A 27092-nucleotide genomic window follows, 5' to 3' on the forward strand; every position below is an offset into this window, starting at 1 on the left:
CAGCTTCATACTAAGAATGACTGCCCCAGATTCTGTCCCAGATGCTGACATGGGAAATTTCATGGGTGTGAATGGGGTTACTGGGCCTTGTGGTCTGCTGAGCTGAGAGCGCACATAGCACTAATGCTGACTTCTCCGAGGGTCCGCGAATGCCACATTGCCCGTGCGTGCCGTTTTACGTCAGCGGGCTTTAACGGAGTATCAGGACTCTGGTGGAGCGAGTGGGACAAGTGAGACGGCTCTGCTGCTGCTGGACAGTCCGCCTCTAGTGCTGCTCACCACCAGCCTGTCCTCTCCGCTTTACAAGCTTCCCTATCTGCCCTAAAACCTCTCAGCCAGTCGGTCAACCCTCATCCAAATGACCGTGACTCGAGACCGGCCGATGACCTACGCCAAAATGAGAGGGCTTGTGACGTTTTTCTCAGGTGAGGTTCAAATAGCCTAAATATTTTTTTTTTCTTTTTTCTTATTTTATTTGGGTAAACCATTAACTTTCTGTAAACCAACAAATCATACGTAAAAGACAAAAAAAAAAGTAGTTTAGATCCTGCTGCAGAAGACAAAATGGGTATAAAATAGCCTAGGCTACCTATATTCAAGTAGGCTAAGTGACCAATTCTCTATAAATTTGTTTTAACACAACCCAAGTCTGTTTCAATAGTTATGACTTTTTATTTTATTTTATATATTTAATTTAGTGAAAGTGTGTCCAAGTCATGAAGTTGACCTTTGTACATACAGCTGTTGAACTATGTACCCTCTGCCTGTGTTGCAGCTCTGCTCAAGGGGAAGAAAGCTGGCTTCAGTGACTTCTTACACAAACTTGTTTCCAGTCAACCACTCTGCCAACAGTAAGTCAGAGAAGAAGGGGGGAAAAAATCACATTTTCCATGTATAAAACACATTATAATTAGTTATATAATATAATTTGTGGTCCCAAAAAAGAGAGTGAGAGAAAAAAACTAAAGTACCTCTTACTTTTAACCACTTGATTGAAGCTTGGACACCGAGAAAATCCTGCGGCGTCAAAGCAAACTGAGGAAAGAGAAGGACGAGAAAAGTGCCGTGGTGAGTACAGAGAGAGGCGTTTTTTTTTAAAAAGACTGAGCTGCGCATTGACAGGAGATGAAACTAAATCTGACCTCCTGACCGTCCCTGTCTCCTGTGTGTCTCCTCTCTTCTCAGAGCTCAGCGAACACAGAAACCTCTCTGTAAGTCATTTTTCCCACCGACACCCAGAGACATTTTGTGATTTAGCTGCACATTACCACAACGGTGCATTAATCATAAGAGGTTAATTAATCAATTATTTCATTAATTCACTAAAATAAAAACATAAGTGACAAAGCATGTTTTCTGTTGTGGTATTCATCAGGATGAAGCCATCGGACTTTGACTACCTCAAAGTTATCGGCAGAGGAAGCTTTGGAAAGGTACAGGAGTTGTCTGTCCTTGCAGGTTTCTGTGTATTTCCTCCCATCTTTGGTACTGGAATATAAAATGTCATATTAAACACTTTTGCAGGTGCTGCTCGCTAGACACAGAAAACAAGGTGGCTACTATGCTGTCAAAGTGCTACAGAAACAGATGATTGTCAAGAGGAAAGAGGTTATTATCTATCTATCTATCTATCTATCTATCTATCTATCTATCTATCTATCTATCTATCTATCTATCTATCTATCTATCTATCTATCTATCTATCTATCTATCTATCTATCTATCTATCATCCACTTACCTATTGTGTGTGTGTGTGTTTCTGCAGCAGAGGCATGTGATGGTTGAGAGGAGTGTCCTACTAAAGGGACTACAACATCCATTCCTGGTGGGACTCCACTTCTCTTTCCAGACACCAAACACACTCTACTTTGTCCTCGACTATGTTAATGGAGGGGAGGTACGTGTATGATAATGACTTATCTCTGTCAACTGTGTGATGGATAATGAAAATTCAAACAGAATCTGGATCATAAAAACTGATTTAGTTACAGTACTTCTAAAGGCTATGTACTGGTATATTTGTTTGAAATCAGCAGTCATCAACATTGGGGTCATGATTCTGCTGTGGTGTTGAACGTCATCTATGTCATTTCTGAAATCTGTGCACCACTTATCTGCTTGTCCTCAGCTTTTCTACCACCTGCAGAGAGAGGGGTCATTCCCTGAACCCAGATCTGCTTTCTACGCAGCAGAGATGGCAATGGCACTGGGCTACCTTCACTCTCTTGACATTGTTTACAGGTACTGTATGTACATACATGCATATATACATGAATATAGATAAGACACTCCTCTGAGTTTTCCTCAGCTTTCTGCTCACTCACTTGCTCGCTCGCTCTCCTTGCTCATGTTTGATTTGATCCTGTTCTGCATGATTAATTCATCTATGCGGAGAGATCCCAGTGAAATGTTCTTTTTTTGAGAGCGCTGCATAGCAAATGTTTGCCCACAAAAATACCACCAATGGCCTTCAGCAGCGCATTAAAAAATAAAGAGTAAAGAAAAGGCACATGTGAAACAACTGGGAGAAAAACAAGAAGAGTAGTCAATGTACCTTTTCTGCTGGTACTTGTAGACTAAACTTTTTTTCCATCTGTTTCTCTGCCAGAGACCTGAAACCAGAGAACATCCTGCTGGACAGTGGGGGTCATGTGATGCTGACGGACTTTGGGCTTTGTAAAGAAGGTGTGTCCACAGGTGGCATCATGCATACATTCTGTGGGACTCCTGAGTATCTTGCTCCAGAGGTGCTACAAGGTGACTCCTATAGTCCAGCGGTGGACTGGTGGGGGCTTGGTGTTGTGCTTTTTGAGATGCTCTATGGACTGGTGAGTAATGGTGACTATCGTCTTTTTCTTTTTCATCATCTCCTCTTCCTCCGTAGCCTCACCTTACCTCATCTCTCTGTTTTCTCCCTCTCAGCCTCCGTTTTACAACCGTGTCAAAGCAGAGATGTTTCAGAACATTCTTCACGCTCCCCTGCAGCTACGTGGTGGGGTGTCTCAGGCTGCACACTCGCTGTTAGAGGGCTTGCTGGAGAGGGATGTCTCCAAACGCCTAGGGGGAAGCTGTGACGTTGTAAGTGCATACACACAGAGAGACAAACTGCGATCAACACAAGCACGAATAAACAAAGAGCTTCTCATTGTGATGTGTTGATGCAGGTGGAGCTGCAGGAACATCCCTTCTTTGCCTCCATCAACTGGGATGACCTCCTGTCCAGGAAGGTGACTCCGCCATTCATCCCAAAAGTGGTATGCACCATTCAGAAATGAGAAATGTGCAGAGCGCACTATTGTTTTTTAATCTGTGCACAGTGTGCCTCAGTGTTTGTTCATCCCTTTTCTCTGCTGCAGACTGGCCCCTGCGATATCAGCCACATCGACCCCGAATTCACGCTACAACCTGTCCCTGCCTCTGTGAATGAGCGGTGCCAGGTGGGCGTGGCCAGCGAGGCCTTCCCGGGATTCTCCTTCATGAACCCAGCGGAGTACATGGCAGCACAGCTGGTTTCATAACATCGCCAAATCCTCTGGCAGCGTGTTTGTTCAAATATTTATTTTTTAAGTCATAAATTATTAAGATCACAAGTCTATTTTTAAGCACTACAGCAAAAATACTCTTCTTACTCCAATGGTGTAATCAACTATGTTTGTATATTTTTATTACTGTTATTTTCAGTATTGGTATCAGTTCATGATGTGAAATAGGCTGGTTACTGTTTCACTGGTCCTTGCAACCTTAATGTTTAAAGGGATGAAACAATAAACTCCTAATTCAAAGCATTTTTATTGTTTTAACACTTCATATTTACATTTGTAACATGTATTGCAACATTCCCATTCATCTATTACATTCACAGCTTACAAAGGTACTACAAATACTTCACAGGCTGCCTCGAAAACCTGCATAGTGACTGAGGCATTGTGCATCACAAGAGAAATACAGCGACCTTCTCCTTGTAGCATTTATACAAGTCGACAACCCTAAAACACGAATTGGACCGAGCTGATTTTATGTGTGATGGTGTGGAGTTGTTTTTGTGTGTGACAGAAACAGAAAAGGCGCATCACCATGGAGAATCTAATGGGTGTCTCACAGAGGCAAGCATCTGGTCTGATCCTTTCTTCCCCACTTCAAAAGGCTGTTTCTGAAACGGTCTATCCACAGATACTTTTCTGTGTGTCAGTAGATGCTGAAGGAGGCGTAGCTCTGCTCGCTCTGGCAGGTGAAATAAGCTATCAGCTGACCATTGCAGATCATCAGAAACAAGCCGCTACCTGAGGAACAACAAAAAAGGTGGAGCGTTAAAGAGAAGCGAGCACACAAAGACAGATACAAATGACTTGTAGATAAAGTGCTGGTTGTGTTTGTTTTACCTAAAGCCAGCCACCACTGCCACACCACGGGGAACTCTAGCATCACTGCAACAATACGGAAACAAACGGTACAGTTTCACAACATCTGGAGTAATGTGTGTGAGTAATCTGGGTGGATACATTATCAGATTTCTGCTCACCAAGGCTGGTGATCATAACATGCAGAAGTGTGACAGTGAGGGCGTAGTCCCACACCCGCCTCCTCACCACTGCTGCAAACAAAAGGCCACTGCAAAAGTAGGTGAGCTCCAAGGACAGGAGGTTCACTGAGGGGAGACCAACACAGCCAGACACGATGTTATCTGTACAAAGTTCACGCTCAGTATTTGTCATCTTGGCTGCACTGTGTGCTCACCTAAGTATTTGGAGTTGGATTCAGCAGGTTCGGTCTTAAAGTCAAATGGAATCAACCCATCAAAGTGGTCCAACCTAAATGAAGAGAAATAACTTAAATTGGTGCAGGCCAGCAGTAACAAAAAGGCAGTGAGTGTTAATTGTAAATGTCTCTCAGCTTTTGTATTATCTGTCTGGATTAAAGTAAAGAGAGTCTCAACATGTGGACGAAGTAATGCAGAAACTCATGAGAGAGATAATAAAATCCTCCTCCGCTGTAAAGACCAGAGCTGTTTTTAAGTCTTCTGGGTCAAAACAAACATTACGGCAAAGGTGGTTCCATGGTAACACTGATCTGGTAATGGGACCCTGGAGCAACAGCAAGATTTTGGGGCGTATTGATCCCCTGTTGCTGCTACTCTGTGTGCAGTCAGCATCATTACCTTTAAATACCCATTAAATACAAACTGCAAACTACACATGACAATATAGTCTGCCAACAGATCCACTTAAACACACACACAAAAAAAGACTATCTTATATGGCTTTTCTGTTATTAATTTGTACATTTAAAAAAAAAAAAACATAGCCGTCTATGTTTTGGGTGTATATATTCCAAAATTTTGGAAAACAAAATTGCAGTAGTCGTTGCAATTCAACGCATTCATTTGTGACGCAGAGTGAACCTGGAGCGCTTGAGGATCGGGGGGCCCAGAGGGACTGGAAGTTATGATCATCATCACATTAGGTTTCTCAAATTAGATCAGTTCAATTTGTGTGCTGGTTGTCATTGCAGAGTCTGGTACATATCTTCAAATCTGAGACAGTTTATCTATTTATGTGACTGATGCACTTAAAGCCTCTCTTTAAGTGCATCTGTTAGTTGACTCAAGAGGCTAAAGTGAGAACTGCCAGACCTCCCATATCACCAGTGGAGAAAGTATACATAATTATTTACTTCTGCAAAGGCAGCAAACTTACAGTGTAATAATTCAGCGTTGTAAGTAAAACTCCTGAACTGAAAGTGGTACTTTGAAAGAATGTTGCTATTATCAATAAACTTTACTCGAAATATAATTTAGGAAAAGGGCACTGTTATATATTGTTAGAGGATACAGTTATAACTAGCTGCGGCTAATTAGTTAACACAATTATACTACAACACTCTGACAAATTTATCTAAAGGTTCCTGGAAATATATTTAATTAATTTGATTTTACAACAGTCATGCAGCTCTGCTGGTATACATCCAACTAATTAATTCCACCGAACTGTCTGTGTTACCCAGATATCCTTGCGGGTAGTCAATGAGGTTTTACTGTTGTTATCTTTATAAGTCCAACACAACTGATTGAACAAAGAAATAACTGTCTCAGAATGAATATAAATATTTTACTGGTAATTAAAGTTAAATTCCTGGGGGGAGTAGCCTAATATTACACATTACGTTGTTGGTCCTTTTACCTACTGTAAGTGCTGTTGCTCAATCTGTATAACTATACCTTACATTCCCATTATATGGTCTGAATGAAAATTGTTGGCAAGGAAACTAGAGACTGAGTATAGAAGTGGTGGGTGAGGATGCTTGTAAGAGCATAGCTGAGCTTGCGTGTGTGCCTGTGCGCATGCGCGTGAGGGATTCACACACCTGAAGGCACCGAAGCACACACTCCCAATCATGTAGAAAAGAGAGTAAAATATGAGCAGACACAGCAGCAGGTTGAAGAGCACGGTCTGTGAAGAGACAGAGAGGGAGACATTACTTTACAATATAACATCCAATGTGTCCAATAGGCAACTCAGCGCTTATATTTTCAATGTATAGCAACACTAACCTGAAGCTGTATGCAGTCGTACATATTATAGGCTGCCAGGCTGCAAGGGGGGAGGGATGCGCACAGTAACAGGCAGATAGCGACTCTTATCTGCTGCAGCCTGAGCTGCTGCTACATACAGTTAGTGTCATATTAAATGGCACATCGTGTGTTTATAGATTATTAAGAACATCTCCAGCACACTACACTACATTGTCATATCCTCTTTATTATTTTATCGCACAGGATTTCCCCACAGTCGGTGCAACACGACTGACAGACTGAGACTCGTCCACAGAGAGAGAGAGACGGCTGATGCCGGTTAAATCATGACACACCACCTTGCCCTCTTACCTTCGAGTCGACCGCTTTGCCTTTGAATGCCATCTCATGGTTTTGTTCTTGATATTGATACTACAAAATAATAAATAATAATCCAGGCTGCAGCAGGCGGCTGACCGACCCGGTTAATCCCTCGGAAACTGGACTTCTCCTGCCATCTAGCGACAAACGCAAGACACGATCCTCCACTATACCACCGACAACGCCGCCGCTTTTCTTCCAGCCGAGCTCTGAACTCATTTCACCTCGCATTGAGGGGTGGCCTTTGTTGACTGAAATAAAGACTTTTCTCCACATCTACCTGTTTGGCAACGTCGCAATACAAAGTGGCGTTTATCTTTTTGCAAGTTTGTGCTTCGGGTAGTTAAAAAAAATCAAAAAACTATGGGAGAAAAACGACGTAGCGTGTTATTATCACCGGAGAAAAACCATAACCGCCCTATGTGGGAGGGATTGAATACTGCAGGTTGGCTGGAGATGATTTGTCTTGAACATCTAGTCTGAGAAGCCACCACCACTTCACAAAGACTCCTATCAAGGAATATGTGGCCAATGATTGACTTTAGATGGATGTTACATTAAAATCAGAATAACCACACATCAAATAGCCTTTAAGTGCCATGAGAGGTGGTACCACAGAAACCGACGCAGGGGGCAAATAGTCAGAAAATAAAATCCTGTTGTCGTCACATTATAAAAACACACATAACAGTATTTCATCGACATCGTTAAATCAGTAAAGTGAATGTGCATGTCCATTCATTCACTCCGACTTCACTGTTATTTTACATACCAGCCCACACAACTGTAAATAAATGTGTGTGGTGTGATGAAGCCAAACCGGTGCAGCGACGTTTTTTTTTTTTTACTTGAAGATGTTACTTCGGTTGGTTTTACAGGCCTGGTCAGTGTTTAATCCTGCACTTGTACACCGTGTGCGCGTACACACTGATTATCGCCTGGTCCTCATGCGCTGTGTGTCGGTAGGCTGCATTATAAAGTGCCCGGTATAAGGTTATAAATCAGCCTGTGTTTTGGGGGGGAGGGTGTTGGGGAGATGGGGCATAGATGATGAACCGGCCGCTCATGGACGATAATAAGACACACTGCGGTCCGTTTCATACTCATACTTCTTTATATGAGGAGGAGGAGGTGAGGAGGAGGAGGAGAAGGAGGGAGGGGGGCACTTTCTGTGGCTGTTAGCGGCCACGGGCTGAAACATGAGCCCCCGGTCCCGGTGGTGGTAGTATTGGTTATATCGGCAGTGAACGGAGTTTTTTGGGCGTGTTATAAGTGCACACAGGCCTGGTATTGACCACCGATAGTGTACTGAACTTTTCCGAGACCCAAAGTTGTCAGGCAGCGCATCTCACACGCATGCGCACCCCCTCTTCTTATCCAGCAGCTCTAAATAAGAGTTAAAACAGAAACGAGGTGAGTTCCACATTTTATAAACAACAAGAGCGCTGATTCTTATTTATTAGAAATGGCGTAATTTGGGGAAAAAACGACCTTCGTTTTTTTGGCAAATGAGATTAGTTCTCATTATTTCCACTCTGATTTAAAACGGCGAGAATAAATCGTTTTTTTTTTTTTTTTCAAGTTTCTATTGGAAGAAATTAATCAAGCAACAATGTTGAAGCTCGTAACAGGAGCGACGTGTTATTGCCAGTGTGTGCAGTGAGTGGTCTGCGAGACGTAAGCGTTTGGTAAATAAAAAAACAAAAATGCATTTTTTCCTATTGTTATTAACCGGGAAACTTATTTATTACAGATTGTCCTTAGCTTGGCTGCATCCAGTCACAATGCTACCACCGCTGCTGCTAGCCGCGAAGCTAACCTCCTCCATTCAAGTGGACGGAGCGGAGCTAGCAGCCTGTTAGCTCCGTGTCAGCAGCAGCGCTAAGCTACAGCAGCCTGGGCTGACATTCCGTGACAAGGGGAAAGTGAAGAAAACCACCGGAGGGGAGGAAAACACCAAGTCAGGAAATTACACAGCACGCGTTTGGCTTTGTTCGATGCGTAGCGGCTTTTGCATGATTTGTTTAAATTGGTAACTTGAGTAATTTACATAGTTTAAACGTGTTGGTGGCCCTCTTCCCTATGCTCCGCCATTTTGTATTATAAGACGAATGCTAATCATGGGCGCTCTCTTACAGACACTTTTATTTCTGGCCGGAATAAAACTGAGGCATGGGGTGTGAAGTCAAACTTGATCAGCATCCATCAGCTCGGGCTTTCGTTTACTTTTCACCTGGTTATGGCCGCCGTGCAATAAGAAAATACCACCCTAATTCATTGTTGATCATGCGTCAACAGTAAAACGTTATATCGTAATATTAGTCGGATTAAAACGTGTTTAAGTTTGGCCAGTCGGCGCAGAAAACAGTGTTCTCCTTGAAATGGATAAAGAAATGACCCCCTCAGTTGTTCATTGGCAGGCAAACACCCGGTTTTAAGAGATACTGTTAAAACAAGGAAAAGATAAAGTTGTGTGGTTAAGTTAAAGTTGAGACATCTCTCTGCATCTTTGTCAATGATCTTGGTGAAGATTCACCCTAATGAGGCCGTTTGTGCACGTATTTGCCGGTTAGTTGACCAGGAAAACAATATTATTATTGACTGTTTTGTCTGAAATCGAAGTGCATGGTGTATCCTGCAAGCCAGCACACAGTCGCCATCTAGCGGTGATGCGGCGCGACGCTGTTTACAAGTGCAGAGAGAAACTGCATTTGTAGTTGGGAGCACACACCGTGGGTAACACAGCGGCCGAGGTGGAGGTGGTTGGAGGTCTGTCCAACTGATCATCACACACACAGTCAACGATAAAGACTAAAAAAACAAAAACAACAATGTCATAATTTATTCCACCTGTGTTTTTTGTTTTGTTTAAAAAAAAAAAAATCATTTTAAGAATTGCAATGTTTTGGGGTCAGTGTGTAATGACATCTTTGATCTGACTGTTATGTTTGTGCAGGTTGGGGATATTAGAGGAGTGGGAATGACTGACACTCCACCCAGTGATGGCCCCTCCCAGGGAGCGGAGTTCGACATGATGGGTGCTCTGGACTGGAAGGACGGCATCGCCACGCTGCCAGGCAGCGACATCAGGGTACCAGTGACTTGTTTGTGTGTTCAAATGTTTACTGTCTCTGATTACACTCAGATCTACATGAGCTGGATTCCCTACAGTGTTTAATAGCAGAGGGGAGTCGCCTTGTTTGAAGTAAATAAATAAATTAAGTAGGACCACACCTGCAAGCATCGGAGATGATTAACTTATTTAGAGAAAAAAGTGAACTTTCAGAGGGAAAGAGTGTGTGGCTATTGCCGAGACGGTCATTTGAGATGAATGAGGATCATCATGATTGCCTCTAAAATCTGAGACGGTGCAAGTAAAATGTTCATCTACTTGCGCATGTGCAGCCAGTAAATTTGCTGTGTTTTGTTTGTTAACTGGTAAAATGTGGAAGAGGCGACTCAAAGGATCTGGTATCTGTCATTACAGGTGGCAGGCCAGTGTGTGTGTGTGAGGATCATGAATGAAAAGGAAATGTGAATATTTTCTTTGCAAGTCAATTTACAGTGTGCACCCCTAAATTTTCTGTTTGCACTCGTGAAATTTTAAGTTGGGGGCCACTGTGCTCCTCGTAAAGAAAGTTAGTCTGGAGCCCTGCAGATTCCTTGGAGGAAACTTGATGAGCATATCAGTATCTTTTTTTCCTCTGTGTCTTTCAGTTCCGCATGACAGAGTTTGGGACTCTTGAGATTGTCACAGACCTAGAGGTCAAAGGCCAGGAGGCAGAGCCTAACCACAAGACCTTGGACCCGACTCCCACTCACACTCCCACTCCTCCTCCAGAGGGCCAATCACAGGTCGGCATAGCCAAAGCACCAGCCAATAAGAGTCAGCCAGGGTCGTCTCAAGCTAAAGGTATGACAGCATGTGTTTAACCCTTACACCACTGTTATTATAAAGAATTGCAGTCCATATTTACTCTACCAATGTTTTGTACAGTAAACAGATTCAGATGTATGGCTTTTGTCCCCACAGTCAGTATTACATTTAACAGATACATGCAACATAGGAAAAAAAATCTGATGAAATTGCTACCTTCTGCTGAGGTTGTTAAGAGCATCAATGGCAGATGGAATAAAACCTTTTTCCAGAGTGTGTCTTTTTGAAAGTTATTTGTCTGTATCTGATGCCAGGGGGGAGAGATGTGAAACACAGGTGAAGGGGGCAGCGGGGGTCATGTGATGCGGGCTGTGCTTTGTCATATGACAGTGTCATAAAGGGCTGGTAGATTGGAAGTGAGGAGGCTAATGTTTTTTAGAGCATGTGTGAGTGATTTGTGGGAGTTTGTTTGTTTGTGTTGTTGACAGGCAGCATGGAGAAGTAGCAGAGTGCGCAGTACAGAGAGAGGACTAGCTTCAATGCTACTGCTGTGTCATTAAAGGCCACAGTTTCATTCCCTCTCCTCTCTGTCCTCCAGCTCCGGGTCCTGTGCTTCTGTCTTTGGAGGAGGGCCCCAGTGTGGAGGTTGGGCCCAGTGTTGAAGTTGGCTCTAATGCTGAAATGGGCCCAAACGGGGAGCTGGCAAGGTGCCGGGCCTGTGGTGGCCGTATTCCCCGAGATGCCCTGTTTCAGGGTAAATTCTGCAGCTCTGTTTGTGCACAGCCCTCCAGTGGCAGGTAGGACCACACGCTTTGTATTCTCTAACAGCTTTTCATTCTTGTTCAGATTATTTTGTTTTGTTATTTTGTCACAAGCCAAGTTTTTTTTTTATTTATTTTTTTAAAGATCGTCTCCAGGGGAAGCACGAGAGAGCCAAGCAGCTGAAGGAGAGAGACTCGGTAAACGCGTGCGCAAAAAGAGGAAGATCTACATGGATTCTGGTGAAGAAGAAGAAGACAACCAAGAGGAGCCAGAGGTAAGGAGGAGGATCCTCTCACTTGTATCATCTTCCAGAGCTAATAAAGTGTTAAGGAGTGTTTTGCAAATTAAACATCATAATCTGGATTTTTTTCCCCATGTGTATCTATTATGTTAATATAGATGGCGCTGATTATTGACATGTTCACCCTTTGTAGGAAAAGGCCAAGACAACCAAAGGCAGGAGAGGAGCCAAAATGGCAAAACTGGGTATGTTATACGACTGGCTCTGTAAAGGAGTTGTTTTCTCTTTATCTTATGAAAGTTTGTAAATGTCTGACATTGTTATCTAAATTCAAGGCCTCAAAGAGTCCTGGACACATCTATAAACAGTGTTGCTTTTTTATTGTTGCAAAGTTCTGGTGAAGTGAAGACCACCCACTGATGTACATATCATCAGTGACTTTTGTTTTCAAATATTACAACCTTAACATTAGTCCTGTTAAAACTCAAATGCAGTGTGATATTAGACAAGAAGGAATGAGAACTGATAAACACAGACTTAAGGTCTACACATTGATATCATGTGCATTCACCAGACTCACAAAACTCTCAGAAATATTAGTCTAAACTGGGTCAAGTAGCATCTTATACTGAATGCATTATGTGTTATGTTTTTTTTTTTTGTCCCAACCTTAGTGGCAGCCCCTCCCAATAAGAAGCGGGCATGGAGCTGGCCTGCTTACCTTGAAGAGGAGAAGGCCACTGCTGCTCCTGTTAAACTATTTAAAGAGGTAGGATTCTCTATACACACCTGTCACCTGAGTGTCATTTAGCATAACCAAACTGAATTGTGCTGTAATGTGATGTACATTTGTTTGACAGCACCAGTCGCTTCCTCAGAGCAGGAACAGTTTTAAGGTGGGGATGAAGCTGGAGGGCCTCGACCCGTCTCACCCCTCCCTGTTCTGTGTGCTCACTGTTGCAGAGGTATGGGTGTTAATGGTTGTTAATCAAGACTGTGTGGGTTTTATAATTACGAATATATAATACTCTGTTTATTTGTCTTGACTGTGTCCCTGGTGTGTCTCTTACCTCTCAGATCCAAGGTTACAGGATAAGGCTTCACTTCGATGGCTACCCAGAATGCTATGACTTCTGGGCCAATGCTGACTCATGGGATATAAAACCAGCTGGCTGGTGTGAGAAGAACGGACATAAGTTATTGTTGCCCAAAGGTAGCCTCATGATTTTAACAAATGAACAAAACATCAGCTATGAAACAATTCTGTAAATATTTGGTGGAAAAGTTTCACAACATATTCGCCTTGTAGGTTGTAAAGATGGAGAATTTAACTGGAGCATGTATGTGAAGAACTGCAGGGGGCAACTGGCCCCAAAACACCTTTTCAAGAGCCTAAACACAGTGAGTATTTACCTCACTAGTTTAAGTCATCACATGGTTATTTAATTCATGGACATAAGTGCAGGGCATTGTGTATATGCAGACTAAATATGTAAAAAAAAAATGTTGTCTTTCAGTCTGTGACTCCATCTGGATTCAGAGCAGGGATGAAGTTGGAGGCAGTCGACAGGAAGAACCCTTCGTTGATCTGTGTAGCAACCATTGCTGCCGTTGTCGACAATCGGCTGCTCATTCACTTTGACAACTGGGACGACACGTATGATTACTGGTGAGGACACCCCCACCCCCCAGCCCCACCCCCCAGTCCACTTTGGTGGAGGCTGAGTGAAATCATGTGGAGTAAAATGTCTGTTCGGCTTCTTAGTGAAGCTGCAGTAGTGTGGGTAGACAAACTATGAAAAGGTAGGGGAAATGTAAAATGACGAGGTCCCTGAAAAGTAGAACAGATGCACATTTACATAAACATTTTCATGTATCATGTTCACCTGCGTATTGTGGTGCGTGAAGGTGCGATGCCAGCAGTCCATACATCCATCCTGTGGGGTACTGTGAAGAGGCCGAGCTAACACTGACCACTCCAGCTGGTAAGACACAGACCAAGACACATGTGGGTCAGTATAAACTACTTTAATATACTATAGGGCCCTGACTAATGTATTTGCTAATTAAGATATTTATTCTGCTGGTAAATTTGATTCTTTTTAACTTGTAACATAGATGTGTTTTCTTATAGAAAGTATTCTGCACTTTTCTGGTGTTTTCCAAATTTTTTTTGCAAGAAAATGACACTAACATGTTCAAGCTAATTTTAGATCGATTGAGCTAATGCATGCTGCTGTCACTTTGTGTAGATGCTCTGTTTGCTTCTAGATTTTAAGTTGTGATACCTGCATGAGTGACATGAGAGTGTCTTTTATTCATGTGGACCGTCTTTATTAAATTATGGACCTAATGATTGTTTTATTTAATCTTCTTAGAATATAAACATCCCAAGAGTTTCTCATGGGAGAAATACCTGGAGGAGACGGGGACACAGGCAGCTCCTGCTCGGGCTTTCAAACCGGTGTGATACACTCACACACACACACACACACACACACACACACACTGGAGATTTATAGTGCTGTATCCATCTACTCCAGTTGCCTGTCTAAAGTTAGTGATTGTTATTCTGTGTTTTCAGCGGCCTCCTCATGGATTCCAGATTGGGATGAAAGTGGAAGCCGTTGATAAGAGGAACCCCATGCTCATCCGTGTTACAACCATATCAGACACAGAGGACCACCGACTGAAGGTACGACACGTCTCCTCGTTAGGACGCTCTATGTCTGGACTCTGCGCAGCTCATATGGCCAATTTGTTTGTTTTTTTTGGCATCTAGATCCATTTCGATGGCTGGACTTCAGAATACGACTACTGGGTGGAGACAGACTACCCCGATCTGCATCCTGTTGGGTGGTGTCAGAAAACCGGACACCCACTACAGTACCCTAACGGTGAGACACGTCCACCTGGCCTGGTCCTCAGCGAAGCCAGTCCAGGTTTCTTAGGAAAAGGATCCAAAATTTGTAATTTCAACAGATGAGTCAGCAGAGTTTGTCTCTGGAATGGAAAATGGAAATGATCTTGCAATAGTTTTATTATTATTAACACACTCCTGTGTCTATGTGTATGTGTGTGTGTATTTCAGGCTCCAGTGATTTATTGACTGCCCCAGGACAAGGATGTCCTACCCCGGGATGCAACGGGGTCGGCCACATCAGAGGCCCTCGCTATGGGACCCACTACACGTCCGTACCACATATTCAGTTTTGTGCTGTCACAGTCTCCTTTTCCATTATTACTTTGCCATTTTCATTTCATGTAGTTCATATATTTTCCTCCTCCCTTTATCTTAGTCAATGTATTTCATTTCAACTTTTTGTCTCCTTGAGGTCAACTACTGTAGACTCATGCACCACTATTTCACTAAAAAATGTAGATTCTATATTTTTGATCTAAAATTCGTATGTGGGAGTTGAAGCTTTTAGCCAGGTTCTTGACTCGTGCACCTTTACTGCATGGAAAAAATGTCCACAGGACTCCGGTGTAAAAAGATTAGAAAGAATGTATTTATTCCTTGTTTTCCAAAGGTATCTTATTACAGGAGTAATCCAAAATCAAAGTTTTCTCATTCAAAAAGGCACTACGGTAAGAAAACTGTGTGGCTCATGCCTAACCAAGCCTCAACTGCCTCTGTCTTCTTAAAGCGACAGTAACATAGGTTACAAAAATCACATTTAACTTATCATGAATTAAATCACATGAATTTAACTAATCTTTTGCCTATTTTTAATCAACTATTTATCCAAAACAAATCAATTATTTATTTACAATAATGTGAACTTTACGATAAACAAACAAAACCTGTAGAAGCACACAAAACACACTTTGGCTCCCACATCGTACATTTAATTTCCTATCAGTGCTGGTCTTATGGTGGTGAAACGAGAATTATTTTCAGATCATTAAAGTTTAATGTCTTCATATTTTATCTATATGCATGCGCCAAGGACAAGGGTAGAAGATAGAGTTTTGGTTTTAGTGTGTTTTTGAATGTCATTTGTGTTTGCGTGGGCTGTGAGTAGTGTAAATGGTTCTTCGTATGCGTGTGTGTAGGAGTTTAAAGTCTTAAAGGTATTCTTAAGCTGCTTCTCCTATTTGTCAAAACATAATTAACTGTCTCATTCACTGTTATGAAATACATTTTTGTCTGTGAAAGGTTTATTTAAGGCCAGAGTTTGTTTGTCTCTTTGTACAGTTCGGTTAGCTGTCCCTACTCCGAGATGAACCTGAACAAGGAGGGCTTGCTGCCAGACCGCCTCAGTGGAGAACGACCTCTCACCCTCAGCGGACCTCATCCTCGTGGCCGACGTCCCGATCCTCACACGAACACCACCACACAGTCGTCCTCGACGCCCGAGCATCCCGAAGTAGCCGAGGACTCACAGAACAGGTCCGTGGCTGAAACATGCTCCAGGCCAAACTGTTGTGAAAAACAGCACAAACCCTCCAAGGAAGATTTCTATCAATGTTTTATATGCAACTCTTTCCCAGTGGTCAGTAGATAAGAATGAATTATCTTGTGTTGCTAGGAAACCAGCAACAGTGGAGGCTGAGCGTTTAGGGCGCAACAACCAGACGGAGCCACCGAGTGGAGCCACTGAGCAGAGCCACAACGGAACAAGGCCTAAACGGTACAAGCCATGAAAGTCACATCACAAGAAACAGCTGCTGAAGTTCAGGACGGAGGATGTTGGTGTGTGTTATTGAGTGAGTGCTGTCTAATTTTTACATCGATGTCTTCTTTAAGGACTGCTCCAGTTCCTAAATACCTGAAGATGCACTACGTTAAAGAGGAGATTGGTGACAGTAAAGGTGCGTGTGCAAAATGGGATGAGATAAATGATGTAAAAGAAACACCTCAGAGGCCTCACTGACCGTCGTCTGTCTGCCTCCTCAGCCTCTCCAGATGCCATCTCTCTCCAGCAGGCCCTCCACGAGTCTGTGTTCTCCCCCGGCATCTCTGCCTCCCCCCCTCACCGGGTGGCTCTCTGCTGGGACAAACACTGCCAGCTGCTGCCCGAGGTCCTGGGGCTGACTGCCAAGAGAGTGGCCACTTGGAGCGCTGAGGAGGTCAGACATGCTTAGTCGCTCACACTGTGTCAACACAGACATTCTCCTCATTCACTTATCCAACATGAAGGCATCTAGTTGTTCAGAGAGACTGCATGAATTATCAAGTAGAGCTGCCTGTCGGCTTAACAACTCAGATTCAGTAAAGACTTGTAAGCTGCTTTGATTAGTAGATACATTATACTAAAGGAATAAAAGATGTCAGGAGCGTTTGCTGTATGTTTTCTCTCTTTGTTCTTCAGGTGGCCAGTTTTGTCAAAGGACTCCCTGGATGTAAAGAACATGCTGCTACATTTAAAACAGAGGTGAGCATTTCATTACTAATATGGACTCTGATAAAAATCGTGTTTTTCATGTTGGTCACGTGTTCATGTGGCATTTTTTTGATGCTACAGGACATATCAGCAGAAAAGTAAGTGCGAAATTGCATTTCTGAGTATCTCTGCCTCCAAGTTGCTGTGAACCAACAGCAGACGCTAACTGGCGGTTTCAGGCAGACTGGGGTTGTCGCGTCACAACCCCAGGGCGGGGCACTAGTGCTTACAAGCCCCACCCCGCTCTGCATCTGGCTCAAAAATGTGAGGCTGGATAGCTTTGAGCAGGCGCATTGCTAATGAGCTACTGGGGCTCTGCAGAAGGAGAGCCCTGGGAAATGGCACATGTTTTATATAATAACATAATAATAACAATTTAAAGACCACTGAGAATGCTTTAAAATATCTAAAAAATTATGATTGGAGGGGGTCTTAAAATGTAGTGACAAACACAAGATCTAGTTTCAAAACAGATCAGTAGCCAGTGATTATTGTTAAGATTATTCTTTTCTAAATATTAATTAGTTGTTTTTTTTCTGTCACAAAATCACACTTACCCAGAGCTAACAAGATGATGTCTTTAGCATTATTGTTTTGGGTGTTTTAAAAGCAAATAATTAATTAATTAATTAATTTTAATTTTTAATTTTTGTTTTTCTGTATTTTTGATCATTTTAACCAGTACTAGAGATTTGTGCTTTAATATCCAGCTATTCTATATAAAACCAACATTAAGTTCTCTGAGGCCTCTTGGCTCACCATTCTTTCCATCTAGTTGTTTGTCTTACCCCCCCCCCCTTCATCAAAGAAAGTAGACAGAGATAAAATGCATTTTTAGAGTCAGTTCTATTTTGTTGAAAAATGGGCTTTTTTAAATGCAGCACAGGGACGATGGAACTTGAAAGCTGATTCATGAGCTGAGACACATAATTGGCAGCAATATACATAGCACTGAGTTAATCAAATCAGTGTGTGCTGCTGCCATTTGTATTTGGTCCTCTGTCTGACATAAAACAAACAGAAAAAAAGGCCTCAAGTGTCTACCCAGACTGCGTTTGCTGTGCAGACGTGAGTAATTTTATGCAGCTCCCCTGCGTTTCTCTTGGAATTTGCATACATTTTCATATCATAGAGGCATCTCTGAGAAATGTGATTTTGAAAACAGTTGATTCATATTTTCTGCACTTTAAATGTTACCAAATGATTGATATGTCTAAAGTCTTTATAGACACACAATACAGTCCGTCGAAATTTTCCCACAAGGTCCATTATGAAAGTTTAAATGATGTATTGAGATTTTTTACAGCCCATGAAATGCAAAAGTGTTGATGCACCCCCGCTCTAATTGCATGTAGAATAAGTCATGAAGGTCTATAAGTTCTCATGTGATTAGAAAGTCATCCAAAAGTTTTGCCAGTCAGTTGTTCATGTTCGAATCAAAACTTTCATTGTTTTGAAGGGGGACAAACATTAGCAACTAGTTGGTTAACTTTGTGGAGCATGGAGACACTAATGAGACAGATGTTTATCTCAGGAGTTGGTGGAGACCAAAACCGGAGCTAAAAGAAAGACTATATTGGTGTAGGTTCTTCAGGGGAACAGAAATACAACTCCAGATGACTGATAATGTTGTCTGGTAACTGCTGGATGTATAAATGAGCGACTGTCAATTAAAAGGATGTTAAACTGAATTCCAGCCAAACAAACCTTTTTTTTTCTGTCAAGAGTATGAAACTCTGTAACTCCGACTTCGTTTCTAGAAACAGTGATGTGGAGCTGATATGAATCATTTTTTTCTCTTTAGCAAATAGATGGCGAGGCCTTTCTTCTACTCACCCAAGCAGACATCGTCAAGATCCTTTCAATTAAGTTGGGACCTGCCCTGAAGATTTACAACTCCATCCTTATGTTGAAGAACGCTGATGAAGAGTAGGAGTTGACTCCACGAGGGATCTCTCCCTCCTCACAGGACCTCAGCTCCGGTCTTATTAACACTCAACGAAAGACATTTGAAATAATCTGTCTGAGCGAGCTTCATCCGTCGATCTCTACGACGCTGCGGCTACAGAACAGGAACAAGAGGAAGCCATCATCTCAAAAACGTCCATTGTCCCCCCCCAGTTCCTCTCCTCTCTCTGTGATGGAGACCACCGGTCGACCTGAGGGAGAGTTTTACACGAGACCACGAGGATTCCTTAACTTATGTTGTGTTTGTTTACTGAATCATTAAAAAAAAAAAAAACTACAGCACCTTCTAGGCTTCTTAACATTGTACAGTTTATGGGTTGTTGGATTTAGTGTCTTGATTCTGTTGCATTTCTTGTTTTATTTGAACTGTAATGACATGGTGCTTGAGCTCAGAGCAGACGGAACAAGCGTTTTTGTGCTTTGTTGCTTTTTTTTACACGGCAACAGAACATTTTTTTAAAGCTGCAAAATACAATCGTGAGGTGGCGAGGTTTTTAAATGTGAAACCCAGTGGAGCAGAAGCACTATGTAGTTCAGTGTTCCTCCTCTAGAGGGAGAACATGGGCCGCTCCACAGGCCCAAAGGCAAGAGAGGTTGGTTAGTTTGGAGTTGGCTGAAGCTTAGATTGAATGGGGGATGGTTAAAAATTGTGTGTGTGAATGTGTGTGTCCAGATGTGAGTAAGTGTGTTTGAGAAATGAGGATGTAATTTTCCACCAGCCCGTTTGTGTTGCTTTACTGGTTAGGGGATTGTCTTGTGACGAGCAGGGCTAAGGGCTAATTGTTGAATCAAGGAAATTTGCAGTCTTTTTAAGGTGGAATGCAACTATGAACCAGCTCTGTTTATTTGTATCTATCTGCTTTTTTTTTGTTGGGAATGGCACATGAATATGAATGTTTAAAAAAAAAAGGCTTTTAGTTGTTTTGTTGATATTGATCATCTTGTTTGGTTAAAAATAACCTCTTGTCATTCACCTTGTAAATAGTATACAGCTACAAAAGGACTGTCCTTGCTTCCTTACAAGGGTTTACTCCTGCTTGGTTATGCAAAGCCTTGACGTCGGTCGCCAGGGAAGGACATTGTGACAGTGAACTGAAAAAATGAGCCTCAATTCATACATAGATTTTGAGAAAAGAAACAAAAAAACATTTGTCGGGTGTCTTTGTAAATCAACGTGCACTTCAGCAAGTTGGAATGTGTACATCAGCAACTGTTTATATGCAAACAGCTTTTATTTATGTATTCTAATTTAAGGGGTAATGGTACGCTGTTCTGGCTCCGAGATAGCTGTGGCTGTTTGATGGAATGTGTGAATGGGTGAAAATAAATGAGATGCACACTGCCTGCTGTCCTCGGCTGACCTCAAGTCATTTCACCACCACCACACACAGACACACAAATGCAGACAGACCTCACAGATTATCTGGAACTGCTCTTTATCTGTACATGTTTGAACTTCTAAGGATGGAAAACACATTTACTCTTAAGTACCTTTTTAAAGGTACAAAAGTTTGATTAAAAAAGAGTCAGGATTTACCCACAAGCTTTTTGAGGAGCTTTTACACAATACAGTATCAAGAAAATTGAGTTGCTGAGTTATTATGACCACTGTAATACTGCACTTTTTGACATTTAATCTGCGCTGGGACAAAACTAATTGTGTAACGTTACGCATTCACTGCAGTCACTTTTTTTTTTTTTTTTAACAAGTACTCAGTGGAGCGTTTCATTTCTATGCCATTTTTTGAACAGTGGCCCAAAAAGCTCAATGCACTTTACAGTAACACAACACATGCAGATGGACAAGCACACTGCAAATTCAGAAAACAACAATTTGACAGCACATGCAGCTGCAAATACACACAACAAAAGTGTTTCTCGGGGACAAAAATACTTGTTGAACTAGGCTGGGACTTGTTCATGATCGTGACTTTTGAAGTTAAAAACGTTGGACAATGAGTTAATCCCCGCAGGTTTTCCCTTCATTTCAGTCGGGTTAGAGACAGGGAAGTCAGGGTCGGAGAGAGACAGAGGACGAAATGTGCAAGGGGCAGCTGGACCAAGACATGAACCAAACCCCGGCCGCTGCAGTTAGGATCTCATGTTCAGGGTATCTCTCTCTACACTTGGATCTGCTGGAAACATTTTTCCTTGTGTTGCAGTCTGTTTGTGTCTTTGCATGTCTTTTCTTAAGTTGCAGTGCATTGAGCTCTGAGGGCTGTAACTTAATGTTTCCACTGCACCACAATTCAAAGAGGGGAATATTGCACAGCTCTTTTACTAGATTGTACTTCAGATGATATATGACAAGCCTGCAAAGTATTGTGCACTGTTAAACTTAGAAACAGTGGCTTCGTTTAAAATAAATGCCTGTGGCTGAAGTTCCTGTATAAATATAAATTAAAGTATCAGAACTTTACTTTTTCCACTTTCTCTCTCACTCATCTCATGATGACCCTTTACATTCATCTTGTCGTCCTTCGGCCCATGGGCTGGGAACCACTGGACTAAACAACACTAAGATGCAACTTATTCAATGACGGCTTTAACATCATATAATAAAACTTAGTGTCTTTTGTGACCATGACCATGCTTTCTGTGCTTAAGAATTTAATTTCTTTTTCTGACATCCATTTATTTGTTTAGTTTATTTATTCAACATGATAATTAGGTTGCAGCATGGCAAAACATGTTGTGTAATCTATCACAGCGAACATTATATGTATTAGATCACTAGCTTGCTAAATCCTTGGTACCTCGACAGTGTGAAGGTACGTGGGTTTTCCAATTATCCAAAAATAATTCAGAAAATGTATAAACCTTTTAAGCATCAACCATGGAATATTTCAAGTCAAAAAATATTTGATGTGAATTCAACACAGGGCCAGTATATGGTAATGTATGTAACATCAGAACAGCAGGGCGTACATCTGTGTAGTCATGATGATTTAGTTGAAATGAAAAGCATCACATTTCAATGGTTGTGACCCACATTTACTGTAAAATTATAGTAAGTTGGCCTTTTTTTAGACAGCATGCTGCAATGTGGTCACGACTCATCGTGTAACTGAAAGCTGGCATGCTGTGTATCGCCTCGACATGACCCGTATGCAAATAACCAAAACCCACCCACAAACCAGTTAAAGCTCAGTTCCAGGCAAATTCAACCTGGGGCTATAGTTTCTTAATATTTTAGGTCTAAAAGAAGGATTTTTAAGATTTTCTTTTTAATTGCTCGTGTTATGCAGTAGTTCTGTCTGCCCCTGCATCGCCACAGTAGCGTATAATGGGAGCGGATGGATCTTAGGCTGTTTAGGCTGTTTACTAAATAGCCTAAACAGCCTCTTCAGATTCATTCTTTTAGACCTAAAATATTAGGAAACTTCAGCCCTAGGTTGAATTTACCTGGAATTGTCCTTTAAACTGTGTGGGCCACACATCTGGTCTGTACGCAACAACCATCACTGTGAAAGCACCATGCTGTGTACTGACTACACCTGGCCTCCTTAGAAACACATGTGTATGCCACGTGAGCCAGGAAACTAAATGAACACAAGTTTGACATGCATTGTGTTTTGATTTCACAGCTGAAAAGAATACTTCACCCATTTAACATCAACCTCCAATAACACTGTCACACTTTAAAATACAAAGCCACAAAACTTTACAAGCTTCTGGGCTTGTACTCACTGCACATGTTGTTTTCTGTTTGCATCACTCGTCCTGCCTGTTCACTTCTGCTCTGCCCGGAGACTTCACACTTTCATCAAAATACAACTCACTAATGCTATGATCATCATTATTGGATTTTGTCAGTACTTGTAGTACATGAAGGAAGTTTTTCCTCATCACTGTTGCCATCTGCGTTTTTTCTTGCTGGAAACAGTAGGATCTCTTCAAATATTACTTCGATACTACTTTGTAGTGTCGACTGTTTTTGAAAAGTACCCTGAGATAACTTATGTTGTGAACTGGCTCTATAAAAAATGACTTAACTTGACTTTTTTCCTCTTCAACTTTTGACATGATCTCCAGGAAAGTTTTAAAGAGGAAAAAACTTTGTACCTAGAGGTCACCTGTTGACAGTTTTACTTATATTAATTTTTGATACCAGGAGCAGCCACTGGGACAAATTGGCTGAAAGGATGAGAGGCAGCAGTGCCGTGTCCACAGCTCTCTCGTTGACTGACAGGTGAGTGGGTGGATGCTTGCTACACATCCAAAAACACCAAAGTCTCAGCTGCACACACGCTCCCTCTCTTTGGCAGAATGTTCAGTTTAGCCAGGAGTTCACACTACGGCCATGTTTGTGCAAATGGCAACAGTGGGACATCCCACTTCACGCTCCAGAGATGCTCTTCACAAAACTATTTGTGACATCACAAAGACCCAGCTAACACAGACCCAGAGTGACATTACTTAATGCTATTTGGATCTTGCGTAGGCAGGCCCCTCTGGAGCTACAAAAGTCTTGATACAACTTTTTTTTATTTTTTTTATATGCACTGACCATGACCTAGAATTGACATGTGAAATTGGTGCAGATAACCTAAATGAGAATAATATGCCACTGCAAAAACCAAAACTAGGGCAGTGGAAAAAACAATCAACCAAAAAAATCTTAAACAGCATGTGTTTGAAAATGTTAAGTGTATACAGTGTGAGAGAGAGAGAGAGAGAGAGAGAGAGAGAGAGAGAGAGAGAGAGAGAGAGAGAGAGAGAGAGAGAGAGAGAAACACTGAGATGGCCCTTTAAATAAGATAAATAAATTAGACTTATCTAATATTTACTTTACATGCTGTAGGTTTATGGTGGAGAATGGCCAACTTCACTCGTTTTAAAAAAAAACAACACTTGATGTGCTGCTGATCACTAAGAATAACCGGGCTCACCGTGGGACTGGCCTGGACCAGCCACTGATTCCCACGACCCCTCCTCCACACACACACTCATACTCACACACACTCATGCTTACACAAACCAAAACACGGGCTGCATAGACGCACAAGCAGCGGGGAGACAAGAGGAGCACAGAGCAGCTTTGCACCACTTTTAGTCAGGACTGCTATTCACACTAAAAAAGCTTCATTTCCGGCTCAGCGGCTCCCGCTGTTGCGTTGGCTCAACACAGTGAAAGACAAGGATGGAAAAAGAAGAAAAACATCTTAATCTGAGGAGGAATTAAGAGGGGGAAAAAAGTGTGGATTTCCCCGCGGTTCAAAGTGGTGGAGGAGATTTCACGGAGGAGTGGGAGGAAAACGTAACTCGGGCTGGTTTATTTTGATAATGCTGAGGAGCCAGTTTGTGCTTCGGATTTGCGTCCAAAACAAGGCAAGTACACTCAATCTGGTTTCTCACACACACTGCGTTAAAATAACGGGACAGTTCAACTGCAGCGAGTCAAGCGCTGGATTTAAACCCACCATTAAAGATGCATGCGTAAAAGCACTTGTGTGAAGCCTGACGACTTAATTCATCATCTCCGTTTGCGTCCTGTTCTGTCACCCGTAATGTTGTATAATGCGTTCACTTGCCTTGGGGGGGAAATTGAATTATGAGTTCACTTGGAGCTTTAATCTCTGGAGTTAATGTGGCTCCATTTTTTTTTGTCCAGAGCTGCAGTGAGTGAGATCGTGAAGTGAAATAATCACAAGGTCCTGATAGTGAGGAGAGGAGAGGGTCAGGCGTGTTTTTATTGGCGTGATGCGATGGTGGGAGAGTGGTTCAGTGACAGTTCAGTCCGGGTTCAGAGGAGCTGCCGTGGGGGTGGGGGGTGGTGTGTGTGTGTGTGTGTGTGTGTGTGGAGGTGGGGGGTTCAGTGTGTTCCTCCACAGAGACAGTGGAGGAGCTGCAGAAGGGTTGGCATCTCATTAACTCAGCCACATGTCTTATTAAAGCAGCTATTTCCTGTTGTGTGCAGCACACTCCAACACCCCCGGTCCTCTCCTCTCCTCTCCTCTCCTCTCTCCCCCACCTCCTTCACCCTCCGACGCTGCGAGCAACACTTGTGTAATTCTTCGGTTTGTGCTCTTCTCTGTCTCCCTGTCTCTCTCTCGCTCAGTGTGAGGCCAGAGGATGACAGCGGCCAGTCCTGCCTGCAGCCCCTCCACCTCCCACTCCACCCAGTCCTCGCCCGTCTGCATCCCAGCGTCATGCCACAGACACCTGAGGAAAGGAGAGGCCTTCAAGACCAAGCTGCACCTGCGCTCCGCCCCGGGCGTGTGGCTCCTGGTGGGCGTGCTGGTCGTCCTGGTGGGGATGTGTGTGGCCGTGGCAGGGTACGTGTCCGCGGCGCCGAACCCGTCCGGCGTTCGTGGAGACACCCACGCAGATAGGATGAAACTGAGCGGGCCGGTGGTCATGGGCGTGGGCCTGTTCATCTTCATCTGCGCCGCCACGCTGCTCTACGAGAAGCGGGACCAAGAGGTGCCGAGACAAGATGATCTGGAGGATCTGAAGGTGAGGGACGGCTGGGAGGATTCGCAGGAGCAGTCCAGCTTCGGCTGCCAGGAGCAGTGGGAGTGTAAAGACGGAGAGCAGGGATCCTGGGCCGCTCCAGCCCACGCGCTCCCCCTCCTCTCCAACCAGAACCGCGTCCCTCCTACTCTGCTTCTTCACACCAACAGACACAACATCAGCGGCGGACCATCTCCGTTGGACGCGGGCGGTGGAGATAGAGAGAACGTGGACAGGAAGGAGGAGGAGAAGGAGGGAAGGTCAACCCTGCTGGCCCGAGTTCTGCATCACCAGGAGCCAACTCCTCAGCCTCCCTCCCCCTGCCTGTCCATCTCTCACTCCTCCGTCTACTCAGACTCCTGCAACTCCAGTGAGATCCACTTCAACATACGGACAGAGTCTCCCCTGCCGCCCCAACCCTGAACCCCCTCCTATTGTCTCCTCCTGAAATACAGTATGCATGATGAGATACATTTTAAAGTTTCACGTGCCGACACCACACAGTAAAGACTATGCATTCCTCAATAAACAGATGAAATGTTTGTTTGTATGTTTTAGTGCCTCTGAGTGGCGCAGAGGCTCTGAGTCACTGTCTGTGAAGGGTGTTTTTGTCCTACATCGTTCTCTGACTCACCCACATTTGAAAGATTGGAGCTATGCTGTTTGATGTCAACTCGCCATCTTTGTTGTCTTTGAACTCACCCATGCCCAAAAAAATCCTTAAAGCCGTGGCTTCTTTGACCATATTTGGACGTGAGGAGGATTGTTGAAAAGTTATTTGGGTGCCATACTCCGTCTTGGCTTTCCCCACTTCCCTCCCTCACACACACACACACACACACACACACACACACACACACACACACACACACACACACACACACACACACACACACACACACACACACACACACACACACACACACACACACAAACATCCTTGTGTAGAAGAACAGCATCTACATTTCCTCGCTGGAGAGGTTATGCTAAGTGGATGAGCCAGATTAGGTCTCAAATGAGTCTTTATCTAATCTCACACATACTGTAATCTACTCTTTATCTAAGGAAATTGTATCTCAGTATAAACAAGAGAAGCACACGAGGCCACAGTCCTCTCACTCGACTCCTACAGCCATGCTATAAATACCAGCTGGTGCTTTGTACACATGTAAGTGTGGACTTGAATTCATTTCCCCCCCCCCCCCCTGTAATTCATCTTTTTTTTTTTTTTTTTCCGTAATTCACAGTGTGAGCGGCTCAGTGTTAGCTCTCTCAGTGATGTGAGATCTTAAAGGATTTGGACAGAATGAAAAGAAACAGCTATGACTTAAAAAAAAAAAAAAAAGCAGCAAACCCTGGTGAGGTTGGTCTGAGTTATTCCTGATGCAGCTTAACCGAGAACAGCGGGTCCTGTGAATCGAGTGAGTGAAGTCCTCACTCTCCCACCATCCATCCCAACCTATCATCCCCTCTCTCATCACAATCTGATTCCTACACTTTATCCGAAT

The 27092-nt window shown here is 43.0% G+C and overlaps 4 protein-coding genes across 8 annotated transcripts; 3 read left to right on the forward strand and 1 right to left on the reverse strand.

Moving 5' to 3' along the window:
• The first annotated feature begins 183 nt into the window (after nucleotides 1-183).
• Nucleotides 184-3624, forward strand: sgk2b (serum/glucocorticoid regulated kinase 2b). Its single transcript, XM_083989163.1, has 12 exons — nucleotides 184-425; nucleotides 776-851; nucleotides 999-1068; nucleotides 1186-1211; nucleotides 1376-1433; nucleotides 1525-1608; nucleotides 1767-1898; nucleotides 2130-2242; nucleotides 2610-2829; nucleotides 2924-3079; nucleotides 3166-3255; nucleotides 3358-3624. The coding sequence occupies exons 1-12, from the start codon at nucleotides 359-361 to the stop codon at nucleotides 3517-3519; spliced, it is 1254 nt and encodes a 417-aa protein (XP_083845289.1). The 5' UTR covers nucleotides 184-358; the 3' UTR covers nucleotides 3520-3624.
• Nucleotides 3625-4186: 562 nt separating this feature from the next.
• LOC310999957 (putative transmembrane protein 244) lies at nucleotides 4187-6917 on the reverse strand (the record flags this gene model as incomplete). Its single annotated transcript, XM_083990580.1, has 6 exons — nucleotides 6882-6917; nucleotides 6362-6447; nucleotides 4736-4809; nucleotides 4521-4646; nucleotides 4381-4425; nucleotides 4187-4281 (listed from the first exon to the last, which is right to left on the reverse strand). Exons 1-6 carry the CDS (start codon nucleotides 6912-6914, stop codon nucleotides 4187-4189), a joined length of 459 nt encoding a protein of 152 aa, XP_083846706.1. The 5' UTR covers nucleotides 6915-6917.
• Nucleotides 6918-8178: 1261 nt separating this feature from the next.
• l3mbtl1b (L3MBTL histone methyl-lysine binding protein 1b) lies at nucleotides 8179-20450 on the forward strand. 5 transcript variants are annotated; one of them, XM_083990114.1, is made up of 23 exons: nucleotides 8243-8303; nucleotides 8473-8578; nucleotides 9847-9981; nucleotides 10608-10803; nucleotides 11366-11564; nucleotides 11674-11803; nucleotides 11964-12015; nucleotides 12445-12539; nucleotides 12631-12735; nucleotides 12848-12983; nucleotides 13080-13171; nucleotides 13288-13439; nucleotides 13679-13782; nucleotides 14149-14234; nucleotides 14355-14465; nucleotides 14553-14667; nucleotides 14862-14961; nucleotides 15972-16166; nucleotides 16306-16407; nucleotides 16524-16588; nucleotides 16674-16846; nucleotides 17089-17151; nucleotides 18965-20450. In XM_083990114.1, exons 3-23 carry the CDS (start codon nucleotides 9871-9873, stop codon nucleotides 19091-19093), a joined length of 2511 nt encoding a protein of 836 aa, XP_083846240.1. In that variant the 5' UTR covers nucleotides 8243-8303; nucleotides 8473-8578; nucleotides 9847-9870; the 3' UTR covers nucleotides 19094-20450. The 5 variants fall into 5 exon arrangements, with proteins under 5 accessions (XP_083846239.1, XP_083846240.1, XP_083846241.1 ...); XM_083990113.1 differs by lacking the exon at nucleotides 8473-8578 and having other exon boundaries at nucleotides 8179-8303; XM_083990115.1 differs by lacking the exons at nucleotides 8243-8303; nucleotides 8473-8578 and adding an exon at nucleotides 8592-8850.
• A 3698-nt stretch (nucleotides 20451-24148) lies between these two features.
• Nucleotides 24149-26069, forward strand: LOC310998708 (uncharacterized protein). Its single transcript, XM_083988875.1, has 2 exons — nucleotides 24149-24459; nucleotides 25190-26069. The coding sequence occupies exon 2, from the start codon at nucleotides 25204-25206 to the stop codon at nucleotides 26005-26007; it is 804 nt and encodes a 267-aa protein (XP_083845001.1). The 5' UTR covers nucleotides 24149-24459; nucleotides 25190-25203; the 3' UTR covers nucleotides 26008-26069.
• The last annotated feature ends 1023 nt before the right edge of the window (nucleotides 26070-27092 follow it).

Source organism: Trachurus trachurus (genome assembly GCF_905171665.1).
Source record: "Trachurus trachurus genome assembly, chromosome: 16".
Classification (NCBI taxonomy): domain Eukaryota; kingdom Metazoa; phylum Chordata; class Actinopteri; order Carangiformes; family Carangidae; genus Trachurus; species Trachurus trachurus.